Here is a 20,918-nt window from a genome sequence, read left to right on the forward strand (position 1 = left end):
TATTTATTAAGCTTTATTATTGGCAGTATATAGTATTAGTTAGAAGTAATAGTAGTTACGTATTTGAAATATACAATACAAAAGCGCTGCTGATTAGCTATCCATTCATTTAACTTCATTGTCCATTATTCTTGTATTCTTCACAGCCATCTTATAAAATGATTCTACAGCTATTTGATTACTCGACAGATAAGAATCCTAGAGCAAGATATTCCCTATTTTTTTTTCTATGGCTCGGTCAACATATAACGTGCGTTGATATGTTGCTATTACTAATGTTATTGATTTCTATATTTCAACATCAGGGGCCGAAACAAGTTCCATGGTCGAAAATACTGATTTTACTGACCAAAAATTCAAAAATACTGACCAAATACTGACCATTTCCAAACCGTTTTTTTGGGTGAATGGTGTGACATATAAAGCCAATGAAATATAAACCATCCCCATAGCCAACCAGCACCGCCTTTTTATTGTGTTAAATGTCCAATAGACTCCAATAAACTCCGTTGAACACCAAAAACTCTAATAAACTTTCCGTCTTCCGAATTTTCGATCAGCTCTTACGAATTTTCGATCAGCTCTTACGAATTTTCGATCAGCTCTTACGAATTTTCGATCAGATTTTACGAATTTTCGATCAGGTCTTACGAATTTTCGATCAGTTCTTACGAATTTTCGATCAGTTCTTACGAATTTTCGATAATTTAACGATTTTTCGATCAGGTCTTACGAATTTTTGATCAGCTCTTACGAATTTACGATCAGATTTTACGAATTTTCGATCAGGTCTTACGAATTTTCGATCAGTTCTTACGAATTTTCGATCAGATTTTACGAATTTTCGATCAGGTCTTACGAATTTTCGATCAGGTCTTACGAGTTTTTGATCAGGTCGCGTGTCCCTGAATCCTGACGCGAGTTGAGAAGTTTTTACCCATCCCAAAAAAAAGTGCACAACACCGCTAAAGAAGTTTTCACTTCAAAAATGCTGATTTAAAAAAATAGTAAATTCTAGTTTGCTATTTTTTGAAGTCATGTGGTGTTTCAATATTTACGTAGATCATCCACATAATATAGATTGATTGGCCAACAGCAAAGGAAAACCAAAAATTGAGTTTGGAAAAATACTGACAATACTGACCGATTTTCAAAAATACTGACTTTTACTGACCAGGTCCAAAAATACTGACTTCTACTGACTTTACTGACCTGTTTCGGCCCCTGCAACATTCAAAACCCCAATACGTATTAAAAAGTAATCAAACTATCAATTAACATATCTCAATACTATCATATCAATACATCAGAAATATCCTAAAACCCTCAAGGTATTACTTTCTAACGTTAAACTATCTTTCACTTGCAAAACTCATATAAAACAGCTTTATCTAGCTTCACCAGCATTCTCCACCGTCTAATGTGGTGTGGGCGGCGGCGGCGACGTGGCCTTATCCACCGCCTGCTGTTCATCACTCTCATCATCTCCATTGCCATTCTCCTCGTCATCCCCGTCCCCGTTCTCCTCCCCCTCCCCATTCTCTTCTCCCTCTCCCCCGTTCTCGTCTCCGTTGCCTTCTTCTGCGTTCTCCTGGCTTTGTGTACGTTCGGCTGATTCTGCGTTTTCTTCTTTGTTTTCGTGACGTCTCTGAAATAATATGAAAAGGATATGAGTAGACTGACTCTAGATATGAAAAGACTTAAACAGTAAACAGTAACTTTTTTATTTGTCCATTAAAATGATACAAATTCTAATTTAACAACTAGAACTATAATAGACTTCTAATCGTCTAATAATAAAATAGTAATGTTAAATTGTCTATTTTATAAAAAGTAGGTTATATTTGTTTTTTTCTATTTATATGGATCGTATTTCAACAAGGGATGCAAGGACCAGCAACGCGATTTACTGCATTCGATGCAATCGAGTTTGACTTTTAAAATTACTTGAGTAATGTAGTGCTTGTGGAATATGTCAGGGGTGCTGATCGATTGCAAAAAAATATTTATCAAAAGTTACTCGGTTTTTGGTAATCGGCCATATTGCCTTGCTTTCCTTACTCTTCAAAGGTCTGGTCTGAAGTGTACAAAGGAATTTTCATTAATAACTTAATCAAACAATATCAGGAACCCACCTTCTTCTTCTTCTTGCTCTTGGGCTTATGTTTCCTCTCGGGCTCGCTGTACCCTGGCGGGAAGAACTTGGCACACTCTTCGCTGCCCTTCACGGCGTCTTCACTCACGTGCAAGGGTCCTAACGCCAGCAGTTCTGCCGGGGCTCCGTCAGGGAACAAGTCTTCTGGATCAGCTAGTAATGGCTCGGCTAACCCTACTGCTATCATAAGGACTATAGTCTCGCAACTGAAAGAGGGAACATACAAAACTGAATTTAAGTAAAAGTCGTAAATGTTTAGCTACGTATAGGAGCGGACACGCACTTTTGTGCGCGTATTCGCTTAGAACAAATGATGCGTATACCACTTTATCTAATAGTTATGTATTTACTTAAGCTGTAAATACTGGTGACATCGTGGACTGGCGGTAATAAAGCCTAGGATTCGTACGTTAGAAGGCTGATGTTTTTTTATTTAGGGTTCCCTTCACATTAACGTTTGTTTATTTTACAGTTCGATAAACGCTTAAGGGTTTTATCAAGTTAGAAAAATATCATCTCGTCACGTTAATCTTCTTATCAAGTAAATAATTCATCCAAACAATACTCACTAGTCTTTTTCCGGTCTCTGCTCATACTGGTCAACATTCTTGCACAACAACTTAGGCTCTTCAAGACTTGCATCAGCAAAGAACCCGTATCTCAGTAACCTCGTAGCCAACTTCGGTTGTGACGTAATACCGAGCACAGCGCGACGTTGCCACGCGCCGAAGATCAGGGCGATGTGGGGAGGCTCTGCTGGCACTGGTGGCTCGATTACTGACGCTACCATCTGCAAAAGAAATTGTAAGAAAATGTATGCTGATTAGGAACTTTTACTCGTTGTTTGCTGCATTAAGCTGAATATAATTATAGGAAGCACTAGATAAGCTTTAAAACAAAAGATAAGTATATGTTACTGCTTATTGTTCTACAATTTCATTAGTCCTGAATATGCGAGATTTACATATTATTTTTTTGTTTCATGGTAGTTAGACGATAAATAAATATTGTGGTATGTAAAAGTGGCGATTCGCAAGCGAGACAGAAAGGGGACTGAGACAGAGACCGCGATCGTAGACTGCAAACAGCTTGTATTAACTAACACTAGATTGACCTCTGATAAAAAACACATTAACGAAAATAAGTAAAACCGTACAATTATTACCTTAGGAAACAATAGATCAAGTGTAGCAGCTCGCTGGTGTCTATCAGCGGGTATGTACAAGCCAATGATGTTATCAGCTCTTAGCTCCGTCGTGGGCAGCTTCTTCCTTGCATCATCGTCTTCCGCCAGACCATCTCCGCAGAGCGCTTTGCGACATAGTTCTGAAGACACATTACTATGTTGATTATTAAGTGTTTTACAAAATTGATTATAAAAAATCTAAGTACGAAATATTTACGTTCAAACTTGAGACATAATCTTAGATAGGTAGGTCTGCAAATGAGAGCGCCCGGGAGATCACCATGGCGATACTCCCAAATCCCTGTATTTTACGGAATATCAACTCACTGTAGATTTCTTTAATATGTTCGTCCTTCATGTTAAACAGGCGTTTGTTATTTGCCATGCATATTACCATACCTACTTCATGTCTTTAATAAGAACTCTATATGAATTGTCGAGAATAAATTCCAAACCGATCAGCAATAACAGCATACGCTAGCACTACTGAACTGAGTTAGACTAAACAGAATCAGCTCAAACAATAGTGCTACAGTCCTTTACCAATAATATCTCCTTCTTTATCGGGAGCCTTCTTGAACAGCAAGGCGAGTGAGGGTCGTTCGATCAGCGCGGCCGCGGCAGCGGGGTCAGCGAACTCTGGCTCCTCCACCGCCAGGATCCTTGCGCCTTCCTTACCCACTACTATTGGACATTTGTCTGCTAATATCACACCTGGAAGTAGTAAGAAGAAAAAATGTTTAGGTTAGTAAGTATTTTTAAGGAAATAGTCGATGTCCTAGAGGTTGTATAAAAACAAGTTTAGCTGTACAGGACTAGTTCGCCTGTCATTAAAAAGCAGTCTAGCCAATACTAACCATCAAATAATCTCCAGATTTTTAGGCCTAATGATGGATAAAATATAACTATAAATGAACCATATCTTATGCCTGCTTGCGAGGATATCATTTAATTACTGACTTGGCAATACATTTATACCTTTACCAACTTCTACATGAATCGTGATGTTATGATTTCACTAGATAAAGCTCTAGTGAAATCATAACACGATGTAAAACCAGTAATATCTCCTAAAGGTGCGTCTACCTACGCTGGAGGAACCGAGCACGAGCCGAACACAAATTTGTTTAGTGTGGACTGACTGCGGAGCCTCGAACGAGCGTGTTTTTACAAGACATTTGTGCTAGTGCTCAGCTCTCCTAGCGTAGGTAGGTGCCTAATACAGGGAAATGTAATTTTCGAAAACTATTCCTCTCGTTGTACTAACCAAAAGGTTCAATAGAATCAGTGATCTTCCTGAGATTCTTCTGCGCGTGCGGCATCACCAGCCCGGGACAGATGTCATTGAAGTGTGTCTCCAGTCGTTTGGCGCGCGTCTCCCGGCGGTCGAACCTCGCTTCTTCTACCGCCGCCTGCTCTTTCGCTTTGCGTTCTTCTTGCAGCTTCTCTTGGATTGTTGCTACTTCCTGTAACGAGGAAAAAACCGTTTATTTTCATAGCAGTTCAATTAATAAAAGAGCGCTCTTATAGGAATGAAAAGTTCCGTAGAATAGTAAGTATGTCTTCCTAACCGATATTCGGCCATAGCGACAAGTTTAAATAAATCCCGCCAAATGTGTCGGACTTTGCTTATAATGTCCTAGTATACGCACTATACACGGGTGCCTGTACTCTCTTCTCCGTCACTCTCATAGCTCAGAGCGACCACGCTGCAGAGGCTGTATTTCAAGGACCCATGGAATAAATAATTTAAAAAAAAAATAAAAAAAGTGAGGTTAGGCGGCAAAGTGGCGTCACATCAATCAAAAGCCAACTACAACTTTGACACTAGGTACACCACTAACAAAAATAAAATCAGGTGTCATTGTAAAGTGCGGTTAGTGTTTCCTCTCAATTGTTTTATTGCAAAAATTCAGCAGTCGCTGCCGTACCGTTACTATACAATAAAATAAAATAAGTGGCTCGTCTAATGGTGGTACCTGTTCAGGAGTGGTTAGTTCATGAGGTGCTCGCTTCACCCGCTGCAGTTCCCCCTTCTTGGCGAGCTCCTCATTGATCAGCTCTTGTTCTATGGTCTTCGCGATGCGAGGAGCGTCCGCGCCGAAGACCACGTTGATGAGCTGACCGGACTGGAAACCAGGTAAGTTTATTTAAGACAACTTTGTGAGACAATAGCGGGACAGGACAGGATAAGAATTTCGAGATTTTGTTTACCGTATTGTAAAGGATAAAAACTATTGTAATTTCAACTAGTAGTTTGGAAAAATAGGCATTCAAAAGTTAAGCCCGGTTTCCACCGCGAGTGGAACGGATTCATGAATTACTTACTTCGTTAAAGTCGCAAGCACAAATGGCATAGGTATTTTGGAATTCCAGTTTGGTAGAAATACGTTATACAATTTGCGCTTATTAATGGGTCCATTTCGGTAATTGAAAGGTCATATCTTCCTATCTTATCTTCTAATAACTTATCTTTATAATCATATCTTCTAATAACTTAGTAGAGAGGCTTAGATGCCTGCATAGTTGTCTGTATACAACATTTTGAATTTAGAACTACAATGACGCGCATGCGTATACTGCGTGGCTTATTTTTTCCGACTAGACTATGTATACCTAATAATTGGTTCTCCTTTAAATATTGTAACGAGTAAGTACCTATTTAACATACTTATTATTTCTACCAAAAGTCTAGAAAAAAGTTTTCTACTAAAGCGGAATTTTATCACTTAAGAATGTTAAAACTAACCTAAAGATTTAAATAACGACTTAACAAGTCCTTGTTACATGAATATTAAACACCATTAACAACATTAAACCGATTAAAAGTATAAACTTTGTAGATAAAAGTTTACAAAGCACTTTTAAAAGTACTTTTACTTTTAAAAGAACTTTTACTTTTAAAAGTAGTTGGTTTGTTTCAAAGGCGTTTGGTCGATAAGCATTCGTGTTGTTGGCTCGCAAATCATTGGCTTCATATGAGGCTATAAAGACTTTTACCTACGACTGTTGGATACTAGCTTTGTCTTCGGATTTGTTTGCGTAATGTGATTGATTTTAGTGTAAACTGCTAATAACTTTTAATGAAATAATTAAAATAAGAACTGATTTAAATAATGTCTTGGAAATCAAGAAATAGCTATTTCTATATGTAATTCAATATCAAAGCAAAAGAGATGCTGCCTTAAACAGTCATCATTTCTATTTCTTTTTGAAAAAACACTACGAATTAAAAAAAATACATGTCGACCATTCCCTTTTACCATTAAAATCCAGCAGTTTACTACGTCACACATGACAAACGGACAGTTCCTCATTAGCTTATTAGTATGTGAACACACGAGCAAGGACGCACCGGTGCGAGTTCGTGCGGGGCACATGACTCGAGCTTTCATTCAATAGGTGTTTGGACTTAATTAAACTAGGAATTGATTGTGCGAGGGCTTTTGTATTGCCGTAGTTATAAGGATAGGTTTGGTTCAAGATTTCACGGTGTAGGTATATTATATCCGTTCGTATTCTATGATGTCTAACTGATATTAAAAATCAATGTTTCGAAATTCATCCTAAGGTTAACTTATTGTATTGCTACGTTTCGTAACTCTTCATTCTGCAGTCCGACTTTCCCAGACGGCTATCGGAACGTCCGCTTTGTCCGGTCTAATCTTCATCTAAATCTCATATTCTTCGGTTAAATCTTTTAAGTACCATTAGCAGTGGTCTAGATTGGTAGGTAAGTACATTTCTGTATGTAAAACCTAGGCAGATACAGTGTTAATAAACAGAGGTAGGTCCTGTACTTAGCAGATAGATAATAACTCACAGCTATGAACATCCACGTTGGCTCGCTTCGTTTCCTGAACCTCTTCAGACATTCTATCGTGTCCGACTTGGCCTGAAAAAAGTTTTTTGTTAGCCTCAATGTCTTTAGTTTATTGCAGTACTAGCTGACCCGCGCAACTTCGCTTGCGTCACATAATTTTCCCCGTTTTTTGTAACATTTTTCGTCGCTACTCCCCTCCTATTGGTCGTAGCGTGATGATATATGGCCTATAACCTTCCTCGATAAATGGGCTATCTAACACTGAAAGAATTTTTCAAATCGGACCAGTAGATCCTGAGATTAGCGCGTTCAAACAAACAAACAAACAAACAATCAAACAAACAAACAAACAAACTCTTCCGCTTTATAATATTAGTATAGATTAGTATAGATTATAAATGCCTAATCCACTCATTAACTCATTGTTCATTTCGGTCGTTTATTTCGGCCAAATGTATTATCTAATGTAGTAAATGTAACAGAACTCACGACAGCAAGGTGCAGGTTGTCTCCTCCCAACTCCACCTTGATCTTCTTCAGGTTGCCCACCATGCCGATGCATGGTCCACACCATTCCGAATACACGTCCACCACTGGACATAAAGAAAACACTTTTAATTATTCATCTAAATAGAACTGGTATAAATGGAACAGGTATACTTTTTACAGTGCAGTCAACTGATAAAAGTTAGTCACAAAATAATTGCCTTAAGGCCATAACTACTATTGCTTGTCAAATTATTAAATTCTCTACAAATAGGTAGCTATTTCATATCATATGTTGACTGGAGCTGTAGCGAAACTTAAAATAGATTTCCAATATTCGTACCACTCCAATACGAAAAAGTTAATCAAAAACTTTACCAAAGTTTTTATGGGTTTTTACGCAAAACACTCCGAAGGCTCCATTTAAAAAATGTATCTATCTATCTACTAACTAATTTTTACAGAACCAATGAAACTTTAATCTAAACAAAAAAAAAGTAAGTGGTCGAGTGTTCTTTGCCGAGGCAACACATCAGTGACTAACGGAGAAGGAAAACATTAAATTGCACTAATGCATTTATTGAGGACATGCAAAGTCCTAACCCGCACTTGACCAGCGTGGTGGACTTAAGGCCTAACCTCTCCTTCGTATAGGAGGAGACTCTTGCCCAGCAGTGCGACAGTAATTAAACAAAAATGTAAAAAGCACTCACCCAAAAGTCCATCTCTCGTCAGGAACTTGTTCCAATCATCATCAGTATTCAGCTCGGCCTGTAACTGAACCTGCGCCGCCTTCTTGCCTGCCCCGGCGGCGGCGGCAGCGGCAGCGGCGTTCGCGACCGCACTCGTCAGAGCCATGCACGCGGGTGCAAGCGACGCCGGCGGCAAAACGAGAGCCAGAGATTGTTTGACACAGCAAGAGAAACAAACGACTGTCGCCAATTGCCAACACGACAAATCTCTGCCCCAAATGATGCGTTTGCCACGAAGCAGTAAAACTTTGCCGCTTGTGCCGTTGTCGTTTGCCGCCAGCAAGTCTCTTTTGTCGCGTTTTGCCGCCGACACGGCAGCGGTATGCCGCGTATTGGAAGCAAATGCCGTGTTCCTCGTAAGGTATGCGAGGTATGGTGTAAGCGATGGCGTATGTGTATGATGGGAGCCAACGATCGCAGCGTGGAGGCGGCATGTGAATAGCTTTATGTGTTTACGGTTTGTGGTTAGTTCAGTCACGCATCTGTGTTATTATTGCTGTGTTTTAGTGCATTATTGCTGACAGGAATAGGGAAAACAACTATCAAAACAAATCATGACAATAAACATTTCTCTTCGCAAGCCTACTAGATAGATCTTGAGCTGTAATTGTTTCTCTAGTTACTGTGTAGTCTAGTAATTATTGTATAGCAAACATCATAGTTTTCAAGAATTTAAATCTTAAGTAGGTATTTTAACTCTAGGTTAGCTAATAAATACTTCTGCATTTTTCTTATCGAAAGTTACTGAACAACGCGTATTTTTTAAAGACTTGAAAAATAATGAAAGAACCTGCCTAAATTCCAAATTGAGAGTGCTTGAAACTGTAATGTGATTATATTCCTTCACTTAATTTCCATCACTCCCATAATCCGATGGAACGACAAACACACACGGTCGGCGAAATTTATTAGAACCTACCTACGTGTTTTATGAGGCACGGAGGCCCATAAATGTGAACCATATGAATTCAGAATCATTCAGGAGCGACTTTTTTTTATCTAACCAAAGACATTTTATTGAATACTAGCTGACCCGCGCATTTCGTAACATTTCTTATTGCTACTCTGCTCTTATTGGTCGTAGCGTGATGATTATAACCTATAGCCTTCCTCGATAAATGGACTATCTAACACTGAAAGAATTTTTCAAATTGGACCAGTAGTTCCTGAGATTAGCGCGTTCATACAAACAAACAAACTCTTCAGCTTTATAATATTAGTACCTATAGTTTTATAATATTAGTATAGATTATAACGTTATACTACATGACTAGATGTATGGAGGTAAGAGAGGCAAAAGAAGTAAGGATCGTAACAAGTGGCGTTCTTTGGTGTTGCTTATCGTACCAAGTTCTTTGGCTTCTGCCTACTCCTATAGAAAAAGGCGTGATATTATTTATGTACACATGTATAACTAACGATACTTTGTTTAAGTATTTCTCAACAATATTAATGTCGAAAATATAGTAAATCGCCACCTCACTTCAAGCTCGCTCCATGTACCTCGCATGTCAAACTAAAAAGTAGCAAAAAGTACGTTTTATCGTCTCAGTAGATGCTATCTGTTGTCGCGAACATAAACTCGAGTTAAATAAAGTTTTACGTAAACGCCGACATGTTGTATCGATCATGATTTAATAGAGGACACTGATGCCAGTTTTCCTAGGGAAGGTCGAATTGAAAATAATTTAAACTATTGAATGAAGTCGTCACCTCATTATTCTAATTGCTTCAGGTGATGTAGTTCAATCCTCAAATAAGAAGTAGGTACCTACTAAAGTTTTGATGAGCAATTTAAAATAGTTTCGGATCTTGATGTACTTTTTGACTGTGGTTTAATTTATGTCCTCCTGCGTGACCTACGTAAAAAAAATGATACCACGCAGAGTGCGGAGAGTAAGTAACCATTGAAAAAAATTAACTCGTACTATCACTCTGCTGGTTTTCTCTTTCAATGAAAGTCCGGTTAGACTTGGGTCTAATACCCAACTCATTGTTAAGTTAAAGTAATTAAAAGATAAATAAACTGAGTGACGACACCCCTTGAATATCAAGGGAAAAAACAATAAAATAGTTCGAAGACAGGAACAGGCCTGTAACTTTACTATTTTTATTTGATCTGATTTGATTTCATATATGAAATACGCCTCTCAACCCTGACCTTAACACATTTCACAAAATGAGAATCGGTGCTGAGTTGACGGTCTACCCTACTCCCGTAAATACAACGCCCTCTAGGTTAGGTTGGTAGCATTTTAAAGCAAACCTACCGACATCTAGTGGAAAAATAAGTGCCATCTGTTAAACACAACTGGATTCCTGTTTATCATTTTCTGTTACTAGATGGCCATAGCGTCGCTTTTGACAGCCACAGATAGAGGTTATTTAAGATTTTGCTAGATGGCGCTTTAACCAACATTCTAGTAGTTTCAAAATTTTACAAAACAAGTGATGTATAATTTGGTCATTCATAAATACGACTGTCTACAGTTACTGTCAAAAGTATTTCCCTTGTTTTTGTTATAAAACTCAATCTAATAGAAAAGGACATACCTAGATTACTGTTTAGACTATAATTTTACCCCAGGTTTCCACATAAAAAGTGTTCAGCACACTCTGTAGAATAAAAACCACATGTAAATAATATTCAAAGGTGAAAAACACAATCTTGAACGCACATTTTTTATTTCCTTAAAATTGTCGTCGTACCTTCGCAAATCTATTTAATCCGGCTAATTTGAACCACATTCAATTACTCAGCTAGGGCTGTCAACGCGTAATCAATTACGGACCGAGAGCAATCCGTCACCAGCCAGTTAATGCATTCGTGCAATCTTTTAGCCCACCCCTGGCTTTTTGACTGCTAGAAGGGACTTTTGTTGGCGTTAGAAAATGTTCTATCGTATTTTGGTAAGTGTAAGAAAACCTGGGAAGTTTTAGAATAAATGATTACTCAGGGTTAAATACCGCAGATTCTTATGAGAAGCGCCTTTGAATATTTAGAAACCAATAATCGTAGGTACTGTAGTAACCAGAAGAACTTAGTTTCTCTTCGATAGTCTGAGCTCTTTTGCTGCACATATTTTATAACTAAGCTGTCTTGACCAGTATTCTATTAGAAAAGATAGATTACAAAATTATTTATTTTGTCATCATAACTGGTCATTATAAATCAATTTTATCAAAGAAAATCGGATTAAGATTTAGAAACGGCTTTTCACACAGTTTAACTCTAAGGTTGCTAAGTAGATTTGTAACGTTAAAAAAGTACCCATTGCTGGGCAAAGAGTATTCCAAACTGAAAAATGACTAGAGCTACTATTAAATTGCAATTGCCCAAACGACACTAGATTATAAGCATTACAACATAGTATAAAGTTATCCTATTTTTGTCTCACAGCTGGGCAAAAGGTCTCCACCCAGAATGAGGAATGACTAAAGCAGCTATCAAATTGCAACTGCACAAAATATATCAAAGTTAAAGTATAACATCCTCGGCGGGAGAGCTTTCAGTCATGATTTAATATCTCGTAGCATGAATAAACCGCTGAATTACTCGCGACTGTGCACAAACGGACACTAATGTACTGCATATTATTATTATAATGTAAATGCAAGATGGTTGGAGGCAACATTTAGTAGTTGCGTTCTACGTTTTAGTTTGGAGAAGCTGGTAAGGTAAAAGCGCTGGAATTGAGCTTGTTGGTCGGTAAACGAGAGATTGACATTTAAAATGTACTGAGACAATAGTTTCTACGACGCCCGCTAGAGGCGCTAAACCTATTGTCATACATTTTTTTTGACAGCTAATCAGTAGTTGATAGTGGTAGAAAATCATGGTACAGGTTACCATAGTGTTTAATTGTTTATTGATATTTTTAATGTTCTGCCTGCAATTCACTGCGAAATAAAAAGATACTATTTTACATAATACTCAGGCATTTATAAACTTCTAACAGAAAAATTCAGAAACAACTTTTTGACCCGACCCGGTTTTCGAACGCGAATTCGAACCTCATGATTAGTAGTCCCCTAAATAAATAAATAAAGAATAAAAAAAAAAGATTAGTAGTCGAATACAGTTCCCGCATCCGCCGCGTCACATACAGCAAAAAGAAGCTATTAGTGTAAATCATTCAGAAGTCTTTCCTTCTCCTAAACGTCTTACTTTTATTCTAATAGATGCTATCAGTTACTAAGACAAGTCATGGCTAAGTCTTGACTGCTGTCATGCTGTGACTGGATCAATTTGTGAGGTATAAATCTTAGCTGATTACGTAGTACGCGACCTAAAAGCACTTAAAAAAACTTTGAAATTTTCAAGGTTTTCTTCACAATAGAAACATCTTTTCTTAAAAATATGGATGCACCAACTCAATATTTTAAATTCAAGTTTCGTATCATAAAATGTCATTTGTTATTTTTGCCAATAAAGTACTGAAATCTACGATTAATGCAAGCATCATGTTCAAGTTCAATGTCACTTTCACTTTATCAAAATTATGATAATTTTATGCAATACATTTATCTTTTCGATATAAATCGTTCAAATAAATTGACTGGATGAATGTGAAGTAGGTATAATTTATAGATAATTCATTCACATCTATTATTCGCATTATTCGTAAAATGTAATATTTTAAAGATTGGGCCTGATTTTCGCGTTATTTTTTATGTAAACTTATATGTGTAGAAATAAATAACCCTGATGATATAATAATATAAATGAAATATACAATATTATCCTGTTAATTGCATTCCCATGAGAATTTTGATCCCGTCGATCCCATACAAACCTTGCTCCTGCAGTTACAAACGTATTAGAAAAATAATTACTTATCTTATTTGGGTTCGTTGTTGAAAGGATATGCGCATAGTTGCATACATACATTGCAGTGCTTTATTTTAGGACATAAACTGATTTTAAAGATTTTTACTTAAATTTTTGCTCTGTTAGGATCTGATGGAAGACGCTACGATTGTTAAAAACCCCGTCGTTTAAGGGGGTGAAATGACATGCAAAGCTTTTTTTGCGTGATTCAAAAGTAACCAAAGTCACGAGAAAGTTATGGGTTTAAAAAAACCTGTCCTATATATGTATAACATTTTGCAGAAAAATATGTTCTGAGAACTTATTCTTGAAAATATCTTATTTCGGGAGAAAAAGCTTAGTTTGGTAGCTTATTCACTTTAGTTAAACAAAGTATTAGTTACACCATTTCATGTATCTTTACAAAGAGACGATGACTACCTATTTAGAATCAATTGATATTTTACTAATAGGATTCTTGTGTCGGAAACTTGTGTTGGCTTTTTTATATTTTTGATTTAAATTCCAAAATCCGGGGTTTTTGTTGTTATAATTTTAATGGAATATTATAAATGGAAGGTTACAATTTAATAAACTATAGACCAATAGATCAAATCCAGAACCAAACAGAAGCTTAACTTAGTAAGAACTATATAAGCAAAGTTTATTCATTCATTTTATTTACAAATTTGAAGTTTATGGACGCCGTTTACATATTATTATCATTGTCTAAATTTAACCCAAGGTAAGCCCTATAAAACCTTCACAAACAAAAATAGCCAGAAAGTTCTAGACGTTTCCTTCAAACGAAAGTAAAACGTAACTGTAAAGTTAAGAAACGTATTAATTTGTACAAATGTACTGATTGCATGACTTGACATAGATAGCTGTCTCATAAAATACGGAATACAGGCGAATTTAGCCGAATATTGCCGAGTTTAGCCGAATATAGCCGAGTTTAGCCGAGTAACGCCGACCACAGTGACTTGAATTAATGAATCATTTGATGTATGACTCCATGCAATAAGTTTGACTTCTAGAGTTTGATGCATTAGGATTTTATGGGTTTTACCCGTTTTATTATAGGTGGTTCTCTCATGTAGTTATTTTGAGGACAAGCTTCTGTCTGCGGTTTCGCTCGCATGAATTTATTTGGCGGGGTATGAGTATTCTATGGTTTAATCCACTTTATAAACTATCTGTGCATCAAACTTGCTCTTTTTAAAGAACAACTAACTTTGTTTATTCATACTAAACTATAGTTTGGTTCTTACATACATACGTATGCATTTATAATTTTACAAAATTTTATTGGTTCTATGTTTAAGTTAACGATATGGAAAAGCGATGTCTTCCAATACAGGCTGTTAATGTTTAACGAAAGGCTCCAATAACAATCATTATGTAGAATCTTTTAACAACTAATAAATATATTATCATTTTATTTAATTAATCAATAAAAAAAATACCTTATTCTAATCAAATCGGTACCTAGCCCCGGCCTTACACACGAACATTCAGTGAACTTATAAAAAGATCCTGTACAGCCATCAATCATAACAATATAAGAATGCAGCATTTAATGCAAATAACTCCTGAACATTACTGAACAAGCTGAAACATTCCGTACTTCGGTTATAAATCATGATATCATGGGGGAAGATTTATGTATTTAGGTATGTATTGTGTAATTTATAACTGATTTTATATACCTGAGTAATAGCAGGTCAAATAGAGGGGAAATAATCTACTGATAGTTTTTGAAAATATTTTTTTAGCTGGTTAAATTGTGATAGACTTGGTTCATTGAGTAACTAAATAATTGACTATTGGTATTCTGACTGCCTTTGTGGCTCAGTGGTTTAGGTCGCCACGCCGCTACCAGTGCGTCGGGAGGGCGTGGGTTCGATTCCCACATGAAATAAATATTTGTGCGCTTTACAAATAATTGTTTCATGTCTGGTTGTACTGTGTCCGTTGTTTTCTATGTTTGTAAAAGTCCCCGCGACACAAGAGCAATCCTTTGTACGTGAGTTGTGTTTTTTAGTAACTTATTCTTATTAAAAAACATAAGCAATATCAGTACTTGACAAATTTGGTATGGAGATATTTTAAGACCTGACTTAAATAGTAAATGAAATTCTTTGTAAAACTTCACGTGGTTAATGAAAAATTGCATACTTTCAATTTAAAAACCGGCCCAGTACGAGTCGCACTCGCGCATGCAAGGTTCCATATCAAGAGATACATCCTGTAACATACCGACAGAGAGACAGATTGGAAAGCAGTAATAAGGACCCGTTACCACCCTTTAGATATGAAATCCTAAAAAACAAATAAAACAAAACAATCTAATGAGGTAACGTTATAACGAAAATCGTGAGAACCATCAGCGCGTCCAAACCCCGGGGTTATAGCTAGTTTTACGTATATTTTGTGTCTATTCACAATAGTGTGCTCACGCGACCACGTGCCAGTTTGTTTGTTATTTAGCCGCCAGCCGCCATGACAGTTCGCGGGACGTTCGCATGAAAAAATGTAGCGAAGGAAATTGTCAAGACAGTTTTTATTGATGATACTTTTAAAGTTTTTCGTTAAAGACTTTTATAGTTTGGAATTTAGGATTATGAAATATATTTTTTTGTTGTGTGATAGTCTTAGGTGTGTAATTTTATGGATGTGGTGTAATTTATCTTTATGGCATTTACTGCCATTGTCTTAAGCATAGAGTTGTTAGTTACTTCCAGATACTGTAACCTTTTACGATGAGCCCTTAAAGCTAGTATTAACAATTCAGCATTGCTAGCTAGCATTAATAAGTAAAATTATATATCAAACTTTTTTATGCATAGATTTACCTAATTATTTTTTAAATTAAGATTTTCAAAATCCAAGCAATTTTCATATTAATACTATTTTACCTTATTTGAAAGAAATATAAATTATAATACTCTTTTCTGTCTGTTCCCATTCCGTAGCCGTCGTGAGTTCAATTCCATCAGGTTAATGGCTAAGGAATAAACTTTATTATGTACAGCCTTTAGTGAGGGAAATAAATTAATTCTGCTGTAACTAGGCTGCGTTTAGGTACTGGCGTAATGGATTTGAGGCGGCTAAATATAGATCTATAGCATCGTCAGTACTAGGCCTGATCCGCGACTTCGCCCTGGTTTAAATATTTTTTGCAATATTAAGATTATTTCACTTTAAGAAAAAAAAATTATGTAAAAAAAAACTAGTCTAGAAAATAAGGATAATGTTCTTAAACTTTTAATAATGAAAGAGAAACTAGCTAAGATTACATTAAATACAAAGAAATTATTTCACCAAAGGACCTAAGCAAATGAAAATTTTCTCATTGCAAGATTAGTTCAAATCTGAGTCATTACGCAAAAGAATATAATAATATTATTATCATGGTCGCTACAAACGTAGATTAAGATATTTTCCTAAGTTTCCACATCATAACTTCACAATAGGTCCATTAAAAATTACCATTAAAAAACTTTCTTTGGACATGTAAGTAAGTAGTGATTCCCTGCGGTACGTTTGCGAAGCTTTGCGTTAAGGCCCCACGGCCCCAAGCTCTCGACACAAAGCTAATGCGCTTCTAAATTATGTACATGCCCCGGACGCAGAACCCCACACATTAATATGCTAATAATCTATTTACATGAGGGTACCGCCTTTTTGAGAAAGGTTCCGCTGCTACTGATTGTTAGTTAATGCTGTTGTACAATATGAATTTATTATCTTGTCAAGTCTGCACATTAATGCCATGTCCATCTAGCCACTGGTGAATTGTAGATCGTAGGTTGGATTCGAAATTTAAACTATTTATTTATACTTGATCTAAAATATTTCAGCCAGATACATAAAGTATAGTTTGGACTTAACTCGTTTCACATTTGAATTCAGAATGTATATTACAAAATAGCGATATAAAAAACAAAACTTATTATTTTTTCGTAAAACAGGACATTAAGAAATCGACTAAGTACAATTTAAGGCGAATTTGGGCGATTTGGTAACAGAATGAATTTTTACTTATATTACTTACTCTTTACTAGCTAGTCTAGACAATTTTAGTCAGTGCTTTAGTAGTTAACACTTCTAAGGACAAAGTTGTTCAATAAAATTTGTAGAATTAACTCTAATCTCAACATTTCATTTATAAAGTCGTTCATAACTTTCAAAGCCGCTGCATATAACCATACTATTAATAATACGAAACCACAACACATAATTTCCATAAACTATGAACATTGAATAACCTATTGAATACATACACTTAAGCAATACCCTTGAACAGACCAACGTATTGACGAGCAATACATCAGAGATATCAGCCATATTGTCGGAAATGGCGGCCAAGCAGGATGTTAATAAATAATATAACGACACACATATTTCCGTAAAGACATGCTTTATCAAACCTTTCATCTTTAGTTGTGACCTTGAGGAAATACTACTAGTAATACGAAACCTAGCGGTTCCCCCGGCTTCGCCTGGGTTAGCTATAAAAAGGACATAGTGAAAAATAAAGTCGGTTTGCACTATCTGTTCCTATGTGTGCTTAGATATTGGAAACTGATTTTTAGAAAATTCGTTAAGTTAATTTTGATTTTATTACGAACAAATAGATCCTGAGACTTTGTTTTATAATACCTATTAGGTCGGGGAAAAGTATTTTCGCATTATACATAGTATGTACGAACTTGTAATAAAATCTCTTTGGCTTCAAGAATCACAAATGAGTAATACTAATAACATTTCAATATGAGGTAAAATGTATGTTACATTTAATCTAATAACATTTAATATTATTTAGTAACACTAATAGTACCTATATACTACTACGTACTAATGTTAAGCATGAAGTCCTGAAAATAGTAGCAACAAATAAAAGAAAAACGCTTTGACAAATGAATCGTATTTTTGCGCTAACCAACATGCTATCCATGTAAAGAGGTAGTTACATCAAACGATACCTAGTAATACTACCTACTAGTAATGTTTTACTACTTGATAATTTTCCCAACTTATTGAGTCATTTCCTTCCTGTCGAAGTAAGGTATGTAATAGTATGTGCTGTTTAGGTATAAAAATATATAAATAAATATAAATATCATTGGACAACTCACACACGGCCATTTTATTCGAAATTAAGCAGAGCTATATGTATAATGATTTAAAATACTTAGGTACATCCTACTATAATATTATAAATGCGAAAGTTTCTGAGAATATCTGTATGGATGTTTGTTACTCTTTCACACAAATACTACAGAACCGATTACGATGAAATTTAGTATATAGGTAGCTGAAGACTCAGAATTACACATAGAATTTTTACCCCGGAGTTTCCGGGGTATCGGGATTTACACGGGAAGGGTTAACACGCGGGCCTCTATTACATAAATAAAATCACACCTTTTTCCCATAGGGGTAGGCAGAGACCAAAGACGCAACACTATTTTAAATTTAGATTTTCATGTTTATTGCTCATATTTAATTTCATGTAACTCTGCATTTTTTTTACCATTTCACGAACAAACCTCTCCTTAAACAGGGTGGGTAAGCAGGGGTAGAATTCATTTAAAATTATCAAAGCATATTCAAAAAGCATAATTTTATCATGCACACACTAATCTTTCCTGCGGTGAGTTCATATTTTATCACTTCCGGGCCACGAACCCGGGACTTCGGATCTGTTTTATATTTAACAACATGTTTGGGAGTTTTTCAGATGTTGTGACTGAGTTTTTCATAATTGTTGTTTATTTTTTGTGGTGAATTTGAAATTACTTAAGTTGATATAATATTTATGAGTAGAAATTATGTTTGATCAGTCATATAACCTGACATTTTTATCGTTTTGTTTAGAGCAGGCATTCTAAGAAAAATCGAAGAAATAGCAAATTATTAAGCGTATATTTTAGACACACGTACATTTCGCTATCACACGTGGTCTGCTAAACAGGTCATTACAAAAAAAAACATTTTTTTACATCGGGCTATGAGTACCGGAAATATGCGGTAAAATATGATATAAATAAAATCATACATTAAAAAATAATACAGTCGAATTGAGAACCTCCTCTATTTTAAGTCGGTTAAAATTGCGTAAGATTACAAGAACTCAGTATCTAGTTTGTAAAGTTAAAATTACAATTCTTAAATCTCTTAACTCAATTGTTGTAGTAAACGTGAGAGAGTATAACATACACACAGACATACAAACACACATGACATGTATGCGTCATGCACATACTCATGTCACACCGCTTCCCTTTGTCCTGCGGTACACCAGAGGAAGTCGACATCCGTGTGAGGAGAAAGGAATTAATACACGAACTACATTCTAGTAAACTAGACTAGCTGCAAACTAATTACTACTATAATTTATATCTTCAAATTCAAATAACAACCTATTTTGTTTTTATAATGCTAATTGCTTCGACGTGTTACTTATAAACAGGTGCTCTTTTAATGTTTCATTTCACTATATAGTTAGTATTGTTCGTCTATCTGCTGAGTCAAAGGCTATTTTTTTTCTAATAACAGACCCCTGGGCATTTGAACCGGACTTAAAATTTTGTACCTGAGCGGAGCCACATAATTCAGTTAGTCTTACGTTATACTTTTTTTGGTAAAAGGAAGGATCGTTAAGTATGGTGTCAAAATTAAAAATATGTTATTTAAATCTATGCGTATTTCTACGTGTTTATCATTTTTTTAGTGTCTAAAAATAAGCTTACATTAAATAAAACCAAATTTACATCAATATATTTATAAGCATAACAGTATATTTGCTGAAATTGAGTATGAAGCATTGCATTAAGCATCAATTGCAGTTTACTTCTAGTGCATATTTTCTAATCATGTGTCGAAGCTTGAAAACAAATAGCTGAATATTCGCTAATACTGACGAGAGAGCCTCATATTTGCAGTTTCACTTCAGTCTCTATACACAAAACAACGTCTTTACACTATTTAAATAAACAAAACATTCGTTTGACAGATCTATTTATAGGTTTCCGAACTTTTTATTCGTCACAGAAAAAGTATAATATTTAAAATATAGAACACAATTATGACAAATTGAATTTGACAGTTTTATTTTTTTTATTTTGACGTTTAGTTTCCGCACTATAGTAAGACTATTTGAAAGTATTGGTGAACCACATCGTCGGACGATCGCGGCTCCACTGCGCGTTCCCCCAATTATAACTTTAACTTACTAAGTTACCGAAGCACGCGATATTCCTACGTTTCTCCATACATTTACATAAGTAATTTAAACTCAGTTTACGGTAATTGGAAAATAATTTGGTTGTATAAAGTTTTATGTCTTTTGTGCGGAGTTATGTTAATTTGAGTGTGGTCTGGCGTGTGGTCTCAGACTGAGTACCAACATGTTTGTTTTGTCACATCTTTGCTTTATCAGCCTGTAGTATATAAATGTATTTATTACGGGTTGATAAAGTAAAACCAATTTTATTAGATACTTAGATTTTACTTCTCGTAACCTATTAATATAGGCATGTATCTTTTAATTTATACTGCCTACATTTGTTTTACAATACATTTTATTTTTAGAATTAATTAGTTATTTATTATTTCACCTGTATAAAAATTTAACTGTAAATGTATTCTAGTTATTTAGTTAGAAATAGTCTGTTTAGATAACGCTACGTGTATGT

The 20,918-nt window shown here is 35.6% G+C and overlaps 1 protein-coding gene across 2 annotated transcripts; it reads right to left on the reverse strand.

Moving 5' to 3' along the window:
• Positions 1-19: 19 nt before the first annotated feature.
• On the reverse strand, positions 20-20,402 carry LOC142987144 (uncharacterized). 2 transcript variants are annotated; one of them, XM_076135707.1, is made up of 11 exons: positions 20,145-20,402; positions 8,364-8,450; positions 7,654-7,757; positions 7,165-7,236; positions 5,321-5,470; positions 4,609-4,807; positions 3,885-4,055; positions 3,321-3,481; positions 2,725-2,945; positions 2,136-2,361; positions 20-1,648 (listed from the first exon to the last, which is right to left on the reverse strand). In XM_076135707.1, the coding sequence occupies exons 1-11, from the start codon at positions 20,155-20,157 to the stop codon at positions 1,418-1,420; spliced, it is 1,635 nt and encodes a 544-aa protein (XP_075991822.1). In that variant the 5' UTR covers positions 20,158-20,402; the 3' UTR covers positions 20-1,417. The 2 variants fall into 2 exon arrangements, with proteins under 2 accessions (XP_075991822.1, XP_075991821.1); XM_076135706.1 differs by lacking the exon at positions 20,145-20,402 and having other exon boundaries at positions 8,364-8,965.
• Positions 20,403-20,918: the final 516 nt, after the last annotated feature.

Source organism: Anticarsia gemmatalis, chromosome 3, assembly GCF_050436995.1.
Source record: "Anticarsia gemmatalis isolate Benzon Research Colony breed Stoneville strain chromosome 3, ilAntGemm2 primary, whole genome shotgun sequence".
NCBI classification, from domain to species: domain Eukaryota; kingdom Metazoa; phylum Arthropoda; class Insecta; order Lepidoptera; family Erebidae; genus Anticarsia; species Anticarsia gemmatalis.